Source organism: Pelodiscus sinensis, chromosome 31 (assembly GCF_052426305.1).
Source record: "Pelodiscus sinensis isolate ZL-2025 chromosome 31, ASM5242630v1, whole genome shotgun sequence".
Taxonomy (NCBI): domain Eukaryota; kingdom Metazoa; phylum Chordata; order Testudines; family Trionychidae; genus Pelodiscus; species Pelodiscus sinensis.
In genome coordinates, this window is record NC_143082.1 from 5,321,721 (window position 1) to 5,336,975 (window position 15,255).

Below are 15,255 nucleotides of genomic sequence, written 5' to 3' on the forward strand. Positions count from 1 at the left end.
CCAGGAGAAGGCAGGAGTTGTCCATAGTCCTGGCTCTTGCTGCCCTCCTCTCCCCTGGAAAATGCTTCAGCCAGCCAAGGGAAGGCTGGGGCTGTTTTTCCCACTCTCCCTGAGGAGTGAAGATGGGGGTGGGAAATCAAGCCCAGCTTCCCCAGTCATCTGGGACCATAGAGGGTGGGGTCCACATTTTACAAAAAACACACGCGCACCCACAGAAATTCCTGCACACGGGCCTGCTTTGGGCCGCTTTACACCAGCCTCTTGGGCAGGGCTTAGTGTGTAATATAAGTCCTGGGGCTCATTTATATAACTGGTGCAGCAGGCCCAGAGGTGCTGGGACCAAGGGGGCTGACAGACTTGCCTGCCCCATGGCAAGATGGAAGAGGGCCCAGCTCCAAGCCCCTGGGAAGAGCAAGGCCTTCGGAGGAAGGAGTGGGGCAGGAGGCAGCCAGCCCTCAGTGTTGCCTGGAGCGCAGCAGCACCCCCTCCTGTCCCAGCAGCCCTCAGAACCGCCCGGAGTGCACTGCACAGCATGATGGCGGCGATTTAAATAGTCCAGGGGTCCTGCCACCACCGCTCCACCACCACATTCTGAATTGCCCGGCCCTGGGCAACTGCTGGCAGGCTTCCCTGGCGCAAATTAAGCACAGCCCTTGTGGCTTCCCCCATGCCGAGGGCACGTCAGGGCCAGAGAGTTCCCACAGACCAGGATGGGGATGGATTTTCTGGGACTAAAGGAAGCGGAGCCGGAGTGCTGAGTCCTGGTTGGCCAGGCTCCTAGGAGGAAGTGCGTCTGGTTGGCTAGTGCAGGGCAGCCTGGGAGTCTAGTCCCAGTTTTGCCAGTGATGCTCTGTGCACCCTTAGGGAAGCCGTTCCATCCCCCCGAACCTGCATCCTTCTGCTCTTGGCTGTGCCCATCAGACAAGTCTTCCAGCTCTTTGCGGTGCAAAGGGCCTAGGGCACAGGGGCTGTGTCTCCACTGTCAGGTTTTTGCAGATAAGGAAATGCAAATGAAACGCTCATTAGCATTTCTCATGCATTCATTGGCATATTCTCTTCCAATCCTTTTTGCCAAAGATGTTTTTATGGAAAAAAATGCAGTGTAGACGGGGCCATTTTGTGCAAAAAAACCCTTTTGTGCAAGAACCATTATTCCCCAAAAAATCAGGTTTACAGGCACTTGCACAAAAGGGCTTGGGGTTTTTTTGCACAAAATGGCCGTGTCTACACTGCATTTTCACAAAAAGGATGGGAAGAGAATATGCAAATGAGAGCATGAGACTTGCTAAACAGTGCTTAATTTGCATTTCCTCTTCTGCAAACTCCTGACAGTGTAGATGTAGCCAGGCTGTTCAGAAATCACCTCTTGTTCCTTTGCTCCTGCAGGCACTGGAGCCGTCGTCTTCATAGTGTACGACCAGCTGGAGTCCGTCCTAAAGGACAGCGTCAGCGATCAAAGACCGATAGGTGCTGAGAGACTGGGAGACGTTACCCTGAATTCCAAAGTAGTGAGTGGGACCGTTGGGGAACGCAGAAACCTCTCCAGACCTTTCCACTTCACCTTGGAGCATAAACAGGTGACGGGCAGCAGAGGCGATATGGGGGGGCACAAGGGGTCACACACCCTGTGGTGGGAGGGGCAAGGGTCTAGACAGCAACTGGGGGAGGGGAGCGGGATTAGTGAGTGGGCCTGGAGCTCGCAGCAGGGGCCTGTTCCACCCCCACTCACAGGCAGCAGTGGGGGAAGCAGGGCAATGCAGCCCCAGCTCACTCTGCTCTCCCAGCACATTGCTCAGGGGAGGGGCGGGACTGCCCCGTACTCAGTGGTGGGAGGAGCAGAGTGAGCTGGGGCCATGTTGTTCTGCTCCCCCCCCTCCCCCGTCGCTGCCAGTAAGTGTAGGGGGACAGACCACTGCTGCCCTCTCCAGCCCCCTAGCTGTACTACTGGGGGGATAGCTCAGTGGTTTGAGCATTAGCCTGCTAAACCCGGGGCTGTGAGTTCAATCCTTGCAGAAGCCATTTAGGGCTTTGGGGCAAAAATTTGCTGGTGATGGTACTTGGTCCTGCTGTGAAGGTAGGGGACTGGACTCAGTGACCTTTCAAAGTCCCTTCCAGCTCTAGGAGATAGGCAATCTCTGGTATTATTTACTGCCCCTGGTCTGCCTCAATGGGGGGGGGGGGGGGCATCTGCAGAGCAAGTGTGGGGAAGAGGTGGGATGCTGATGGAGCAAGGGTGAGATCAGGGGAGGGAAGGGAGCCTGGGGTAGATAAGATTTGTCCCTGCCCTTCCCCAGGCTGGGGGTGGGTGTCCTCCCAAATACTCCCTCACCAGTTGCCCCCCAATGGCAGCCACATCCCTGCTAGAAACAGAAGTAGGCCTGTTTTTTCCCAGCCACTTGCCTCTTTCTTGCCCATTAACGCTGCCATCTTCTTCTAGTTGGCCTCACTGCAGAATGTCCCCAGAGACCAGGGGACGGGTCCTCCTCCAAGTTCTCCCCTCGCCATCCCCAGCAGCATGGACCTGCCATAAATTGTAGAGCGGTGCCCCTCCCCCAGTCCAACCCAGCCTCACTGGAGCTGCCTCAGCCTGCAGAGAGGCACCTTGCACCAAGGCCAAAGTTGCTGTGGATCTGGAGGACTGGGGAGAGCCCTCTCTCCTGGGGGAGCCTGTACTCAAACCCCTCATCCCCAGCCCCATGCCAGAGCCTGCACCTTCAGCCTGAGCCCCCTCTCAGTTCAAATTTCTTGATTTCCCCACCACCACCTGAATGTCCGTGTGCAAACAACATTTTATGTGCTCCAATACTGAGGTGACACATCTTCCGATCGGTGACATAACAAAATTCATTCTTCCCCGGACATAAAAGATTAAGGCCACACAGGTCTCAAACTTTGTGTCAAACTCTGGATTCTCCTTGAGTATGAGCTAAACTAGTGTGTGGTGCTGACATTGTTGCTGCAATTTCTGTTCCCAGCCGAAGAATAACAAAGAGACGGTCTGTGTTTTCTGGGATGTCGTTAGCGACAAAGGCACCTGGTCCACAGAGGGCTGCGAACCGCTCAGTGCAAACAACACACACACCACCTGCTCCTGTAACCATATGTCCAGCTTTGCTGTCCTGATGAGCAGGAATGTCAGCCAGGTATTTCAAGCATCTGCCGAAGCTCCCAACCCACGTGTAGCAAGCTGGGGTTGCATTCGCCCAGAGAAAAACCCGCAGGGATTTGGGAGAGTGCACCTGAGCCCTTGGACACCCAAATTGCAGGCCTGCGGCACAGAAAGGAAAGGAGCAGTGTCTCGTGCTGTGAATTGTTCCAATGGCTGGAGCCAGCCGCTAGTCATGATCCCCTGCACTTGGCCAGCTTGTTAGACGTCATTAGACGTCCTACAGACTGGCTAGTGTCCTGTGCAATGCAATATTTGGTCCAATCTGTTCGCAGTCACTATGAGATCCAGAAAACCACGTAGTTGCCTGGGGCTGCAAACTCCAGACCTGTGCTGTTTGTGCCTCTGTGTTTTCTAGTGGAAGGGGCAGGGCATGGAGGGGATCCCCACCAATGGAGCTGGAGCTCCGATTTCCATGGGAAACTATCCAGGTATTTCAGAACGTCTGTTCCTACAGCGCGATTTGCAAGATTTTCTCTGGCTTTACTTTTCCCTTTAGCAGGAAGACGGCTCCTTGAGCATCATCACCCACGTGGGCCTGTCCTTCTCCCTGCTGTGCCTCTTCCTCGCCATCCTCACCTTCCTCCTGTGCCGCTCCATCCGCAACGTCAGCACCTCCCTCCACCTGCAGCTCTGCCTCTGCCTCTTTGTGGCCGACCTGCTCTTCCTCACCGGGATGGACACAGTCAAGGATAAGGTTGGGAAATCATCCCAAATGCACCTCCCCCGCTTTTCTCTGTCTTGCCTGTTTAGATTGTAAGTTCTTCAGAGCAGGAACAATCTTCAAAGGTTCGTCTACACTGCAGCTGGGGGGCGGGAGGGTGCCTCACGGAGTGGGCCAACAGCTCATGGTACCTGAGCGCCTGGCCCGAACTTCTGCCTGAGGGGCTCATGTTCCCAGATACAGTGTAAACACCCCCTGGCTGTGTGGGTGTACAGTGCTGAGCACCAGGGCTCCTGGAACTTGGTTGGGGACCTGGGATGTGTCTGTAATGAAATAACGAGGGGGAATGTGGTGCATGTGAAACTCCTGCCTTGGGAGATGGGGAAGAGGGAGCCTGGAGGACCAGACAGACCCTCCCAAGAGATAACAGGGGTTGAGGGCAGGACAGCAAATAAGGGACGATGGAATCGGTGCAAGCTCTGTGGGTTCTCTGCAAGGTGGCTGTTTTGGGAGAGCAGGCGGGACTCCTGGGTGGGGCAGGGAGGGGCAGATGAGTAATTCATGGATTCCAAGTACTTTCCCCTCAGTCCCTATCATTAGGGGAACAGGAAGAAAAACAAGCAGCATTCTGGTGCACATGGCTACCCCCTCCCCCCGCTGTCCCAAAATGGCACCCTCGATGCTCTGGGGCTGGAGCACCCAGGGAAAAAACCATAGTGGGTCCTCAACACCCACCGGCAGGCTCCACAGATTAGCACCTCCGGCCTGCCAGATCAGCTGTCCAGTGGCAGGCAGGAGGCACTTGTGGGGAGGGACAGGACGAGGCAGAGGTGGAGTAGGGGTAGAGCCTGAGGCAGAACAGGGGTTGAGCACCCCTGGAAAATAAAAACTCAGCACCTCCAGACAAGGGCAGGGGAGGGACAGGAAGAGGTGGAGCATTTTGTGGCAGAGGTGGAGTAGGAGCGGGGCCTAGGGCAGAGCCGGGGTCTAGCTGTCCTGGGGAAATAAAAACTGGTAGGGGTGGGACTCAGGCGAGAGCCGGGAGTGGAACACAGAGTGTGGCCTGAGGCCAGGCAGGTGGGGTCTCACAGGGAGCACGAGAAGAGCGTGGGCGGATGGCGCAGGGAGTTTGCTGGAGGGATGGAGGCGCACACAGAACTGCTGGTGTGGGCAGGGCATTCAGACTGAGAGCCAAGGCACGTGCGATGTACCAGTCCTAAATCGGGGGGGTGGTGTTACCTCTGGGACCCTGCACATGCCTGGTAGTATAGTGTCCAAAACAAATGAAATGGTGCAGATTCAGATCTTGCTTATGCTAGCTTGACACCACTGGCCTCCGTGGAGATACCCCAGGTTTACACCAGCATCAGTGAAATCAGAGTCTGGCTCCAGAGTTTCAGAATCTCTGGGCTTTGGCTCCCCGGCTGTAAGAGGGACCCTGGACTAGAAAACAGCTCTGTGAGCCGCGACCACAAACAGCTGAAGCTGCACTTTCGGGCGGATGCTCGTTTCCCACTGTGGAAAAGTTGCCTTGGCCCACAGGTGGAATCCACACAGCCGTCAATGGGCGCTGGCTCTCGGGGGGAGGACAGTGCATATGCTGAAATGAGTGCGTCCCTGGTATACTTCAAACACTCCTCGCCCAGAGTGTTGACCAGAGCAAATATTGAAGCAAAATGCAGGACAATGTAGCACTTTAAAGACTAACAAGATGGTTTATTAGGTGATGAGCTTTCATGGGCCAGACCCACTTCCTCAGATCAAGTAGTGGAAGAAAATTGTCACAACCATATATACCAAAGGATACAATTAAAAAAAAATAAAAAATGAACACATATGAAAAGGACAAATCACATTTCAGAACAGGAGGGGGATTCGGGGGGGGGGGGAGGAAGGAAGGTAAGTGTCTGTGAATTAATTATATTAGAGGTGGGGAGAGTTAGATGTCTGTGAGCTAATTGTATTAGAGGTGATAATTGGGGAAGCTATCTTGGTAATGGGTAAGATAGTTAGAGCCTTTGTTCATTCCTTCCCGGAGAGTGTCGAATTTTAACATGAATGTTAGTCTTTAAATTGCTACATAGTCCTGCATTTTGCTTCACCTACACCAGACTAACACGGCTACATTTCTATTACTAGAGCAAATATTGTAATTCAATATCCAACATGTGTGCAACACCCCTGCCCTCTGCTGGGTGGGGTCAGAATTGCCACAATTATTCTATCACAGGCCTGCACAACATACGGCCCGAACATCAAATAACTGTTGCTTTCACTGCCATAATGAGCTACATGCCAGAGTTGCTGAGTTCTCTGTCACCTCCAGGGCTGTGCGGTCATTGCTGGCTTGCTACACTACCTCTACCTGGCCTGCTTCACCTGGATGTTCCTGGAGGGGCTGCACCTCTTCCTCACTGTCAGGAACCTGAAGGTGGTGAATTATACCAGTGCCAGCCGGTTCAAGAAGAGATACATGTACCCGTTCGGCTACGGATTCCCAGCTCTGATCGTGGCTGTTTCTGCTGCAGCAAATTCTGAAGGTTACAAAAATTCCCAGCGGTAAGTGCCGCATCCATCCCCGGGGTAGAGCAGGTATCTCTCAACTTATCTGATGAATTTCAGAGAGGAAATGTATTCTGCGATACCTGCCTCTTCAGATGTTTTACACAACACCCAGTCAACCTGTGGAACTCCTTGCAGAGGACTTTGTGAAGGGCCAGAGTTTAACAAGGCTAAAAAACTTGCCTATAAATTCATGGAGGGAATGTCTATCAATGGCTATTAGCCAAGATGGGTAGGGATGATGTCCCCAGCCTGTGTTCGTTGGAAGCTACGAATGGGTGACAGGGGATGGATCACTTGAGGATTCCCTGTTCTGTTCCTTCCCTCTGCGGCATCTGGCATTGGCCACTGTCCAGACAGGATACTGGGCTAGATGGTACGACCCAGTGTGGTCGTTCTTATGTTCTTACAAAACTAGTTTCTCTAAGCTAGGTTTATGAGACTGACATAAAGGGAAGCAGGCAGCGTTCACCCTGTCCAAGAAAAGAGATGCCAGACTTGCAGGGAAGACAAAATGTATTTGTGTACATACGAGTGTATTCTGCTTTTACATGTCTCGCTGCCAGTGGCCAGGCCATAAGGTTGTTGAGAAAGTGCAATTGTTATCCCCAGACTAAAAATCCCCACTCCTGACTCAAACTGAGACTCGCAAGGGAAGTGACATGGCCAACAGTGCGTGAGAAACAGAGCTTGGGCCCTTGACTCCTACTCTGTTCCTCTACCCAAGCACTGCCCTTCCCGAGAGGGAACTGAAGGGTCAGTGAAGCCCTGGACATGTCATACAGGTTGGACCTCCCTGGTCTGGCACCCTCGGGACCTGACTGGTCCGGGTGAGGGAATTTGCCGCACTGTGAGGTCATTTCTGCCCCCCCATGCTGCTGGCCCCACCCCTACCCTGCTGCTCCACCAGGCATCAAAACTCTCCTGGGTGGCCCAACTTGGCCACACGCGAATCTTCCTGCTCCCCGCCTAGTCCAGCTGAGCCATGCCCCCTCACCTCCTCCACAGACTATCTCAGCCACACGCTGGACTTCCTGCCCTTCCTCGCTTCCCCTCGCCTGCAGCTCCCAACCCCACTGGCAGCCCAGCTCAGCCACCGTCTGGGCTTCCCAACTCCCGCCCCCTGCCCCAGACAGTTCAGTTGGGTTTCATGCGAGGCTCCCAGCTCCCCCTCCCAATGGCTCCCAGCTCCCCCAACTGGGTTATGCAACAGGCTCCTGCCTCCGTCCCACTCTCCACAGTGCGCTGGACTCCTGGCCCTTCATCCCCTGCAGTGCACCAGGACTCTCTGATCCTGGAACATCCGTGGTTCTTCCACACCATGGATGTTGCTGGCCCAGAGAGTTCCAGAGGTGCAACCAGTATTTCATTTTCCCTCTCCCAGGCCCCAGTTCCAAAAGGCACCTGTGTCAGGGCTCTTCTGAATTAAGACCTTGGTTTTATTGTTCCCATTTCTCCGAGTTAGCAACTCTGGTAACCCCAAGAGGAGAATTCACTTTCTTTTATTGCCAGGAGTAATCTGTTACCTTTTTGTCATCTCACCTTTTAGTTGCTGGCTTAAAACAGATAATGGCTTTCTGTGGAGTTTTCTTGGACCGGTCTGCCTGATTATTTTGGTGAGTCATTATTTTTCATTTCTGTGGGGAGCCAGAATAATGTCCAGAGTTGTTTTATCAGGACTAACAAAAGGTCTGGAAGGGACATAATACCCCGTTCTTCAGGGTTTTAACCAATCTGCATCTATCAAAGGCCAAAAGGAGACCTTATAAGGGACTGATTTTATCACTTCCTCTGAGCATCTGGTACTGATACAGAGGTAAGATACTGGACTGGATGGACCTGGGGTCTGATCCACTCAACTTGTGTTGTTTCCACAGATGAATTGTACATTTTTTATCACAACCCTCTGGATCCTGAGAGACAAAATCTGCTCCCTCAATTCGGACGTGTCTACCGTCAAAAACACAAGGTAGGAAAGCACTAAACCTGCCAAGAGGTCCAGTTAGCCTTCTGTGGGGGGATGGGTCTTCTGTCAAGTAAACTAAGGAAATACCTGAAAAACAATGAATAGTCTTTCAGCATCTAGAGACTAGCAATGGTATCATGAGCTTTCGTGGGCACAACCCACTTCCTCAGAGAAAGAAAGCTCATGATACTATCTACATGTTTTGTTAGTCTCTAAGGGTATGTCTACACTAGCCCCCTAGTTCGAACTAGGGAGGCTAATGTAGGCATTCGAAGTTGCAAATGAAGCCCGGGATTTAAATATCCCAGGCTTTATTTGCATCTTCCAGTCCGGGCGCCATTTTTAAATCCCCCTAGTCCGAACTAACTGCCCGTGGCTACACGCGGCAGTCAAACGTTAACTCGAACTAAGTCCTTAGTTCGAGTTAACTGTTACACCTTTCAGTCAGTCAGAGTGTTATAGAAATCTGTGATGGACGAGATGGGATTGGCTAATCTAACCCATGTTCCTCAGATGTCTCTCCTCTGGAGTGTGGTTATAGAAGTCCCTTTGGGATTGTTCCCCAGTGTGCTGCTCACGCCACTGACACCCACCTTCTTACTCTCTGGGTCTCTTCACCACTCTTTCCTGCTGGGCCAGATCCTATGCTTCCCCCAGACGAAGCACAGAGTTGGGGTTACTGCCCCCTTGCAAACCAATGCAGACACTGAACCACTTCAGCTCTTGGGGGGATGCAGTTTGAGCACTCAGCGCCCAGGAAACCAACCCCCAAATGGGACCCAAACCCCTCAAATAAATCCGCTAGTGTTTGTTCAGTCTAGTTTGGTGCCTTCTGCCAGACACAATTGATACAGTGAGGAAAACTGCACAGAGATTTCCTGGTATCTGATTTCTAAATCTGTGTTTGCTGGAAGAGCTGAACATCATGGTAGCTGAGGCTTATAACTGGCCCAGTGAGAAGAGACCCGATTTGGGTCTAATTCTGCCTGCATTAACATCCTTGCCATTTCATTGATTTCAGCAGGGCCGTATAATGGATGTGAGGAGAAAACTAGGCCCTAATGTTTACATGGAAAGGTAGGCTTGCAGGTCCAGCTGGGGAGGAGAAATCAGTCCCTGCCCCAAGGAGTTTACAGTCGAAATGGCCAATATTAACACTGGCTTGCCTGACTTATTGGTTAGGTTACTGGTTTAGTTTTCCCAATTAACAGTTTGTCATTGATGGGTTTTTATTTTAAGATTCAGCCTGGTGTTATCAGAGTTACTGCTCTGACCAGGGTAAGGCCGTGGTCACTGTCATGATTATGAGGGTTAACCAGCAGCCTGGGGATTAAGGGGTTAACTACACCTAGCCAGGTGGAGTGACCAATAGGAATGTAGGTGGGACTTTTCAAACTGGGACAAAGGAATTTGGGTTTTTTTCCTTTCTCCTTTTTGTCTCTCTGGGAGAGTTCTCTGCAGCTACAGAGAGGGACAAGCATGTCTCTCTCTCTCTTCAAGACACCATTCTTCATTTTCTGTAAGTAGGGTAAAGTTTAGGTAGTTTCGTTAGGTTTTATTGTTTTAAGGACTGGGTATGGGATCTGAGATCTGGCCCTGCTTAAAGATGTTTTGGCTTTTCTTAGCAACTAAGTTCTCGGCCAGTGGTCCCCAACCTTTATGGGCCCCCGGGCGCCCGGGGGCGGGGCCGCGTGTCCTGGGGCACGCCAGGGCCAGGGCCGCCCGAGCCCCTTGTGCCGTGGGCCCGGGGCTGGCGCTGCCGCCCGAGCTGTGCGCCTGGGGCCGGCACCGGCGCCGCGCGCCCGCATGTGCCCCGGGGCTGGGGCCGCCCGAGCGCCGCGCACTAGGCGCCGCTGAGTGTCGCGTGCCTGGGGCCGGCGCCTCCAGTGCGCCACGCGCCGGGAGGCGGGGCCAGCCCGGGTTGTCGGCGGGTGCATACAAATGCCCCGGCGGGCGCCATGGCGCCCGTGGGCACCGCGTTGGGGACCACTGTTCTAGGCCCATGGAGTTTCTCCATGAGTATATTTTGTTACCTTCCTATCTAGTCATTATACCTGCAACAGGAATATTGTGTAATAATAAAAGTTCTTTCCTTTCTTTTTGTTAACCTGGCATTGGTTAATAGTGTGCCTTGATTTTTATTTTAGGGGTGAGATTTCCCAAATGATCTTTCCCCTGGTTTCTTTAGCAACATTTGGGTGGTGGCAGTGGAAGTTTTATTCCCAAGATCTAGGTTTTTAAGATTTTGGGGGAAGTTTTATACCAAAGCCTGGTAGATAAGGCTTTGGGGTACAGTGCTGGCCCCCACTTCTGCATTTATCATGCCAGAGTGGGGAAGGAGCCATGACAGTCACCAATGGATCAATCACAATTGACTGGTTGATTGCGGGGGCATGGCCAGTCAATCGCGAGGTGTTCCCTGCCCCACTTTGTTGCCCCCACCCCCAATAAGGAGCCCATGCTGGGACTACAGCCCCGAGCGAAAATGGAGGTAGCGCCAGCTTCCTGCAGCGTGGGAGGGAAGCATGCTCCTCTCCTCCCCACAACAGTGGGCACGCTTCCTGAGACTCCAGCTCTGGCACATAGCTGCAGGACTTCCCCCCCCCCCCCCACGCTGCAGAAAGACAGCACAGGGAAGGAAGGGAAGACAAGAAAGCGCCTGCACCTCCCCTGCCCATAACAGCGTGTGTTTTCTTGTCTTCTCTTCCTTCCCCATGCTCGGGGGAAAGGGTTAAGATGACAGTACAGGATCTGGAGTGGCTTCGAGATACTCATCCCTAGAGATCCCCCGGTACGGGCCGAGCTGCCCATTCCCATAGGCCAGACTCCCACCAGCACCCTGGCCAGACATTATCCAGCCCCCTGTCCCCTGCTCCTTCCCTCTGGCCAGACACCCACTAGCACCCTGCCCCTGTCCTCTCCATCTTGGCCAGACACCACCAGCTTGCTCCTGTACTCTATATTCCACCCAGATTCCGCACACCCACCCCTATCCCACTCACTAGCAGCTCTGTCCTGCACACTGGATCCCTCATTTTTGGTCCCACCTCAGAGTGGAGAGGGGCCCACAAATTCCACTAACCCTGCAATTCCAACAGAGTTAATCTAGCCTGAGGTCTTGAACCTCAGTCCTCTGTATCCATCCTCCCCCAAGGGGCTGGAGTGCTAGGGGAGTGTAGTGTCTTGGTTGGGGCCATATCAGTGAGACTTGGGGGGGGGGGGGGGAGGTTGTAGAGTTGTTTCTTTGCATCTCACTTGTGTGGCCCCAACTGACTTTTGTGTGGGTCAGTGGCCCCTGATCCAAAACAGGTTCCCTGCCTCTCCCATGAATAAAGACAAGGCTGAAACATTTTGTGTTGGGCATAATATTTATTTAAAAATGAAGCCTGGTCAACAAGCCCCCAATTGGGGCCAAGCCCCCATCTGGCCGCAGCATCATAACACTCCTGCACCCCCCACATATCCCAACCCTGAGCCTATCATACACCTGAACCTCCTGCCCTGAGCCCCTCACATCCCCAATCTCCTCCACCCCCACATCCCCAGTCTTCTGCCACAACACTCCTGCACCATCCACACAGAGCAAATCTCTGCCCTGAGCCCAACATATTCGCAACCCCCCTGCCCTGAGCTCCCCACACAACCCAACTCAAAAACTCTTGTACCTCCACATCCACAAGCCTGCGGCTTGCTCAGCACCCCAACCCTCCACCTGACCCCAACACTCTCCAGCCGGGAGCCCCCTCCCTGAGCCGGCATCCCCTTCCCCACCTCCTCCTGCAGCCAGATTCCCTCCCTGAGTTTGCACCTCTCTCCGCTTCCCACACCCAAACCCCTCATTCCCACGCCAGAGCCCACACCTCCTGTCTCAACCCAGGGAGAGTGAGTAAGGAGAGCTTGCACCTCTCACCCCTTCCCACACACGCAGAGCCTAGGGAGATTCACAAAATCTAGTAGCCCAGGTCTCTCTGGGCTCTGATGTGTGAGAGGAGTGTGGGGAGTGTCTTTCTGCTTCTCAGTCGGGGGCCATGTCACTTTGGTGCAATCACGGATTTTTCTGTGGGCCAGTGGCCCCTGACACAAAAAATAGTTCCCCACCCCCTCCCTATAAGTTTATGTGTGTGACCATTTCCGATGTCTGATTTGTGTTTGTATTTGTGAGATACTATAACATCGTGAAGGACTTAATTCTCAGGAGGTATGTCTACACTTGCACCCTCTTTAGAGAGAGGGATGCAAATGTAGACATTCGAAATTGTAAATGAAGCTGGGATTTAAATATAGAATCATAGAGTAATAGAATACTAGGACTGGAAGGGACCTCAAGAGGTCATCGAGTCCAGTCCCCTGCCCCCATGGCAGGACCAAATACTGTCTAGACCATCCCTGATAGACATTTATCTAACCTACTCTTAAATATCTCCAGAGATGGGGATTCCACAACCTTCCTGGGCAATTTATTCCAGTGTTTAACTACCCTGACAATTAGGAACTTTTTCCTAATGTCCAACCTAAACCTCCCTTGCTTCAGTTTAAGCCCATTGCTTCTTGTTCTATCTTCAGAGGCCAAGATGAACAAGTTTTCTCCCTCCTCCTTACAACACCCTTTTAGATACCTGAAAACTACTATCATGTCCCCCCTCAATCTTCTCTTTTCTAAACTAAACAGACCCAATTCTTTCAGTCTTCTTTCATAGGTCATGTTCTCTAGACCTTTAATCATTCTTGTTGCTCTTCTCTGGACCCTCTCCAATTCCTCCACATCCTTTTTGAAATGCGGTGCCCAGAACTGGACACAATACTCCAGCTGAGGCCTAACTAGCACAGAGTAGAGTGGAAGAATGACTTCTCGTGTCTTGCTCACAACATACCTGTTAATGAATCCCAGAATCATGTTTACTTTTTTTGCAACAGCATCACACTGCTGACTCATATCCAGCTTGTGGTCCTAGATCCCTTTCTGCCATACTCCTTCCTAGACAGTCACTTCCCATTCTGTATGTGTGAAACTGATTGTTCCTTTCCAAGCGGAGCACTTTGCATTTGTCTTTATTAAACATCATCCTGTTTACCTCAGACCATTTCTCCAATTTGTCCAGATCATTTTGAATTATGACCCTATCCTCCAGATTAGTCACAACCGCTCCCAGCTTGATATCATCTGCAAACTTAATAAGCGTACTTTCTATGCCAATATCTAAATTGTTGATGAAGATATTGAACAGAGACGGACTCAAAACAGACCCCTGCGGATCCCCACTAGTTATACCTTTGCAGCTGGATTGTGAACCATTAATAACTACTCTCTGAGTACGGTTATCCAGCCAGTTATGCACCCACCTTATAGTAGCCCCATCTAAGTTGTATTTGCCTAGTTTATTGATAAGAATATCATGCGAGACCGTATCAAACACCTTACTAAAGTCTAGGTATACCACATCCACTGCTTCTCCCTTATCCACAAGACTCGTTATCCTATCAAAGAAAGCTATCAGGTTGGTTTGACATGATTTATTCTTTACAAATCCATGCTGGCTGTTCCCTATCACCTTACCACCTTCCAAGTGTTTACAGTTGATTTCCTTAATTACTTGCTCCATTATCTTTCCTGGCACAGAAGTTAAACTAACTGGTCTGTATTTTCCTGGGTTGTTCTTCTTTCCCTTTTTATAAATGGGCACTATAGTGGCCCTTTTCCAGTCCTCTGGAATCTCTCCTGTCTCCCATGATTTTCCAAAGATGATAGCTAGAGGCAAAGATACCTCCTCTATCAGCTCCTTGAGTATTCTAGGATGCATTTCATCAGGCCCTGGTGACTTGCAGGCATCTAACTTTTCTAGGTGATTTTTAACTTGTTCTTTTTTTATTTTATCTTCATAGAATCATAGAATAATAGGACTGGAAGGGACCTCAAGAGGTCATCGAGTCCAGCCCCCCGCCCTCAAGGCAGGACCAAGCTCCGTCTACACCATCCCTGACAGATGTCTATCTAACCTGTTCTTAAATATCTCCAGAGAGGGAGATTCCACCACCTCCCTTGGCAATTTATTCCAATATTTGACCACCCTGACAGTTAGGAATTTTTTCCTAATGTCCAATCTAAACCTCCCCTGCTGCAATTTAAGCCCATTACTCCTTGTCCTGTCCTCAGAAACCAAGAGGAACAAATTTTCGCCTTCCTCCTTGTGACACCCTTTTAGATATTTGAAAACCGCTATCATGTACCCCTTAATCTTCTTTTTTCCAAACTAAACAAGCCCAGTTCATGAAGCCTGGCTTCATAGGTCATGTTCTCTAAACCTTTAATCATTCTTGTCGCTCTTCTCTGTACCCTTTCCAATTTCTCCACATCTTTCTTGAAATGTGGCGCCCAGAACTGGACACAGTACTCCAGCTGAGGCCTAACTAGTGCAGAGTAGAGCGGCAGAATGACTTCACGAGTTTTGCTTACAACACACCTGTTGATACAACCTAGAATCATATTTGCTTTTTTTGCAACAGCATCACACTGTTGACTCATATTCAACTTGTGGTCCACTATGACCCCTAGATCCCTTTCCGCCATGCTTCTTCCTAGACAGTCGCTTCCCATCTTGTATGTATAGAACTGATTGTTCCTTCCTAAGTGGAGCACTTTGCATTTCTCTTTATTAAACCTCATCCTGTTTACCTCTGACCATTTCTCTAACTTGCTTAGGTCATTTTGAATTATGTTCCTATCCTCCAAAGAAGTTGCAACCCCACCCAGTTTGGTATCATCTGCAAACTTAATAAGCATACTCTCTATCCCAATATCTACATCATTGATGAAGATATTGAACAGTACGGGTCCCAAAACAGACCCTTGCGGAACTCCACTTGTTATCCCTTTCCAGCAGGATTTAGCACCGTTAACAA

The 15,255-nt window shown here is 51.2% G+C and overlaps 1 protein-coding gene across 4 annotated transcripts in view; it reads left to right on the plus strand.

The window, feature by feature from the left end:
- Positions 1-15,255, plus strand: part of LOC112547214 (adhesion G protein-coupled receptor E3-like) — a 61,356-nt gene that overhangs the window by 34,113 nt on the left and 11,988 nt on the right. For all 4 annotated transcript variants that reach the window (XM_089774830.1, XM_089774827.1, XM_089774829.1 and 1 more), the window contains 6 exons: positions 1,387-1,577; positions 2,976-3,143; positions 3,666-3,863; positions 6,157-6,389; positions 7,942-8,008; positions 8,270-8,361. In XM_089774830.1, the coding sequence (XP_089630956.1) occupies positions 1,387-1,577; positions 2,976-3,143; positions 3,666-3,863; positions 6,157-6,389; positions 7,942-8,008; positions 8,270-8,361 (949 nt within the window). The remainder of the gene's footprint in view (positions 1-1,386; positions 1,578-2,975; positions 3,144-3,665; positions 3,864-6,156; positions 6,390-7,941; positions 8,009-8,269; positions 8,362-15,255) is intronic.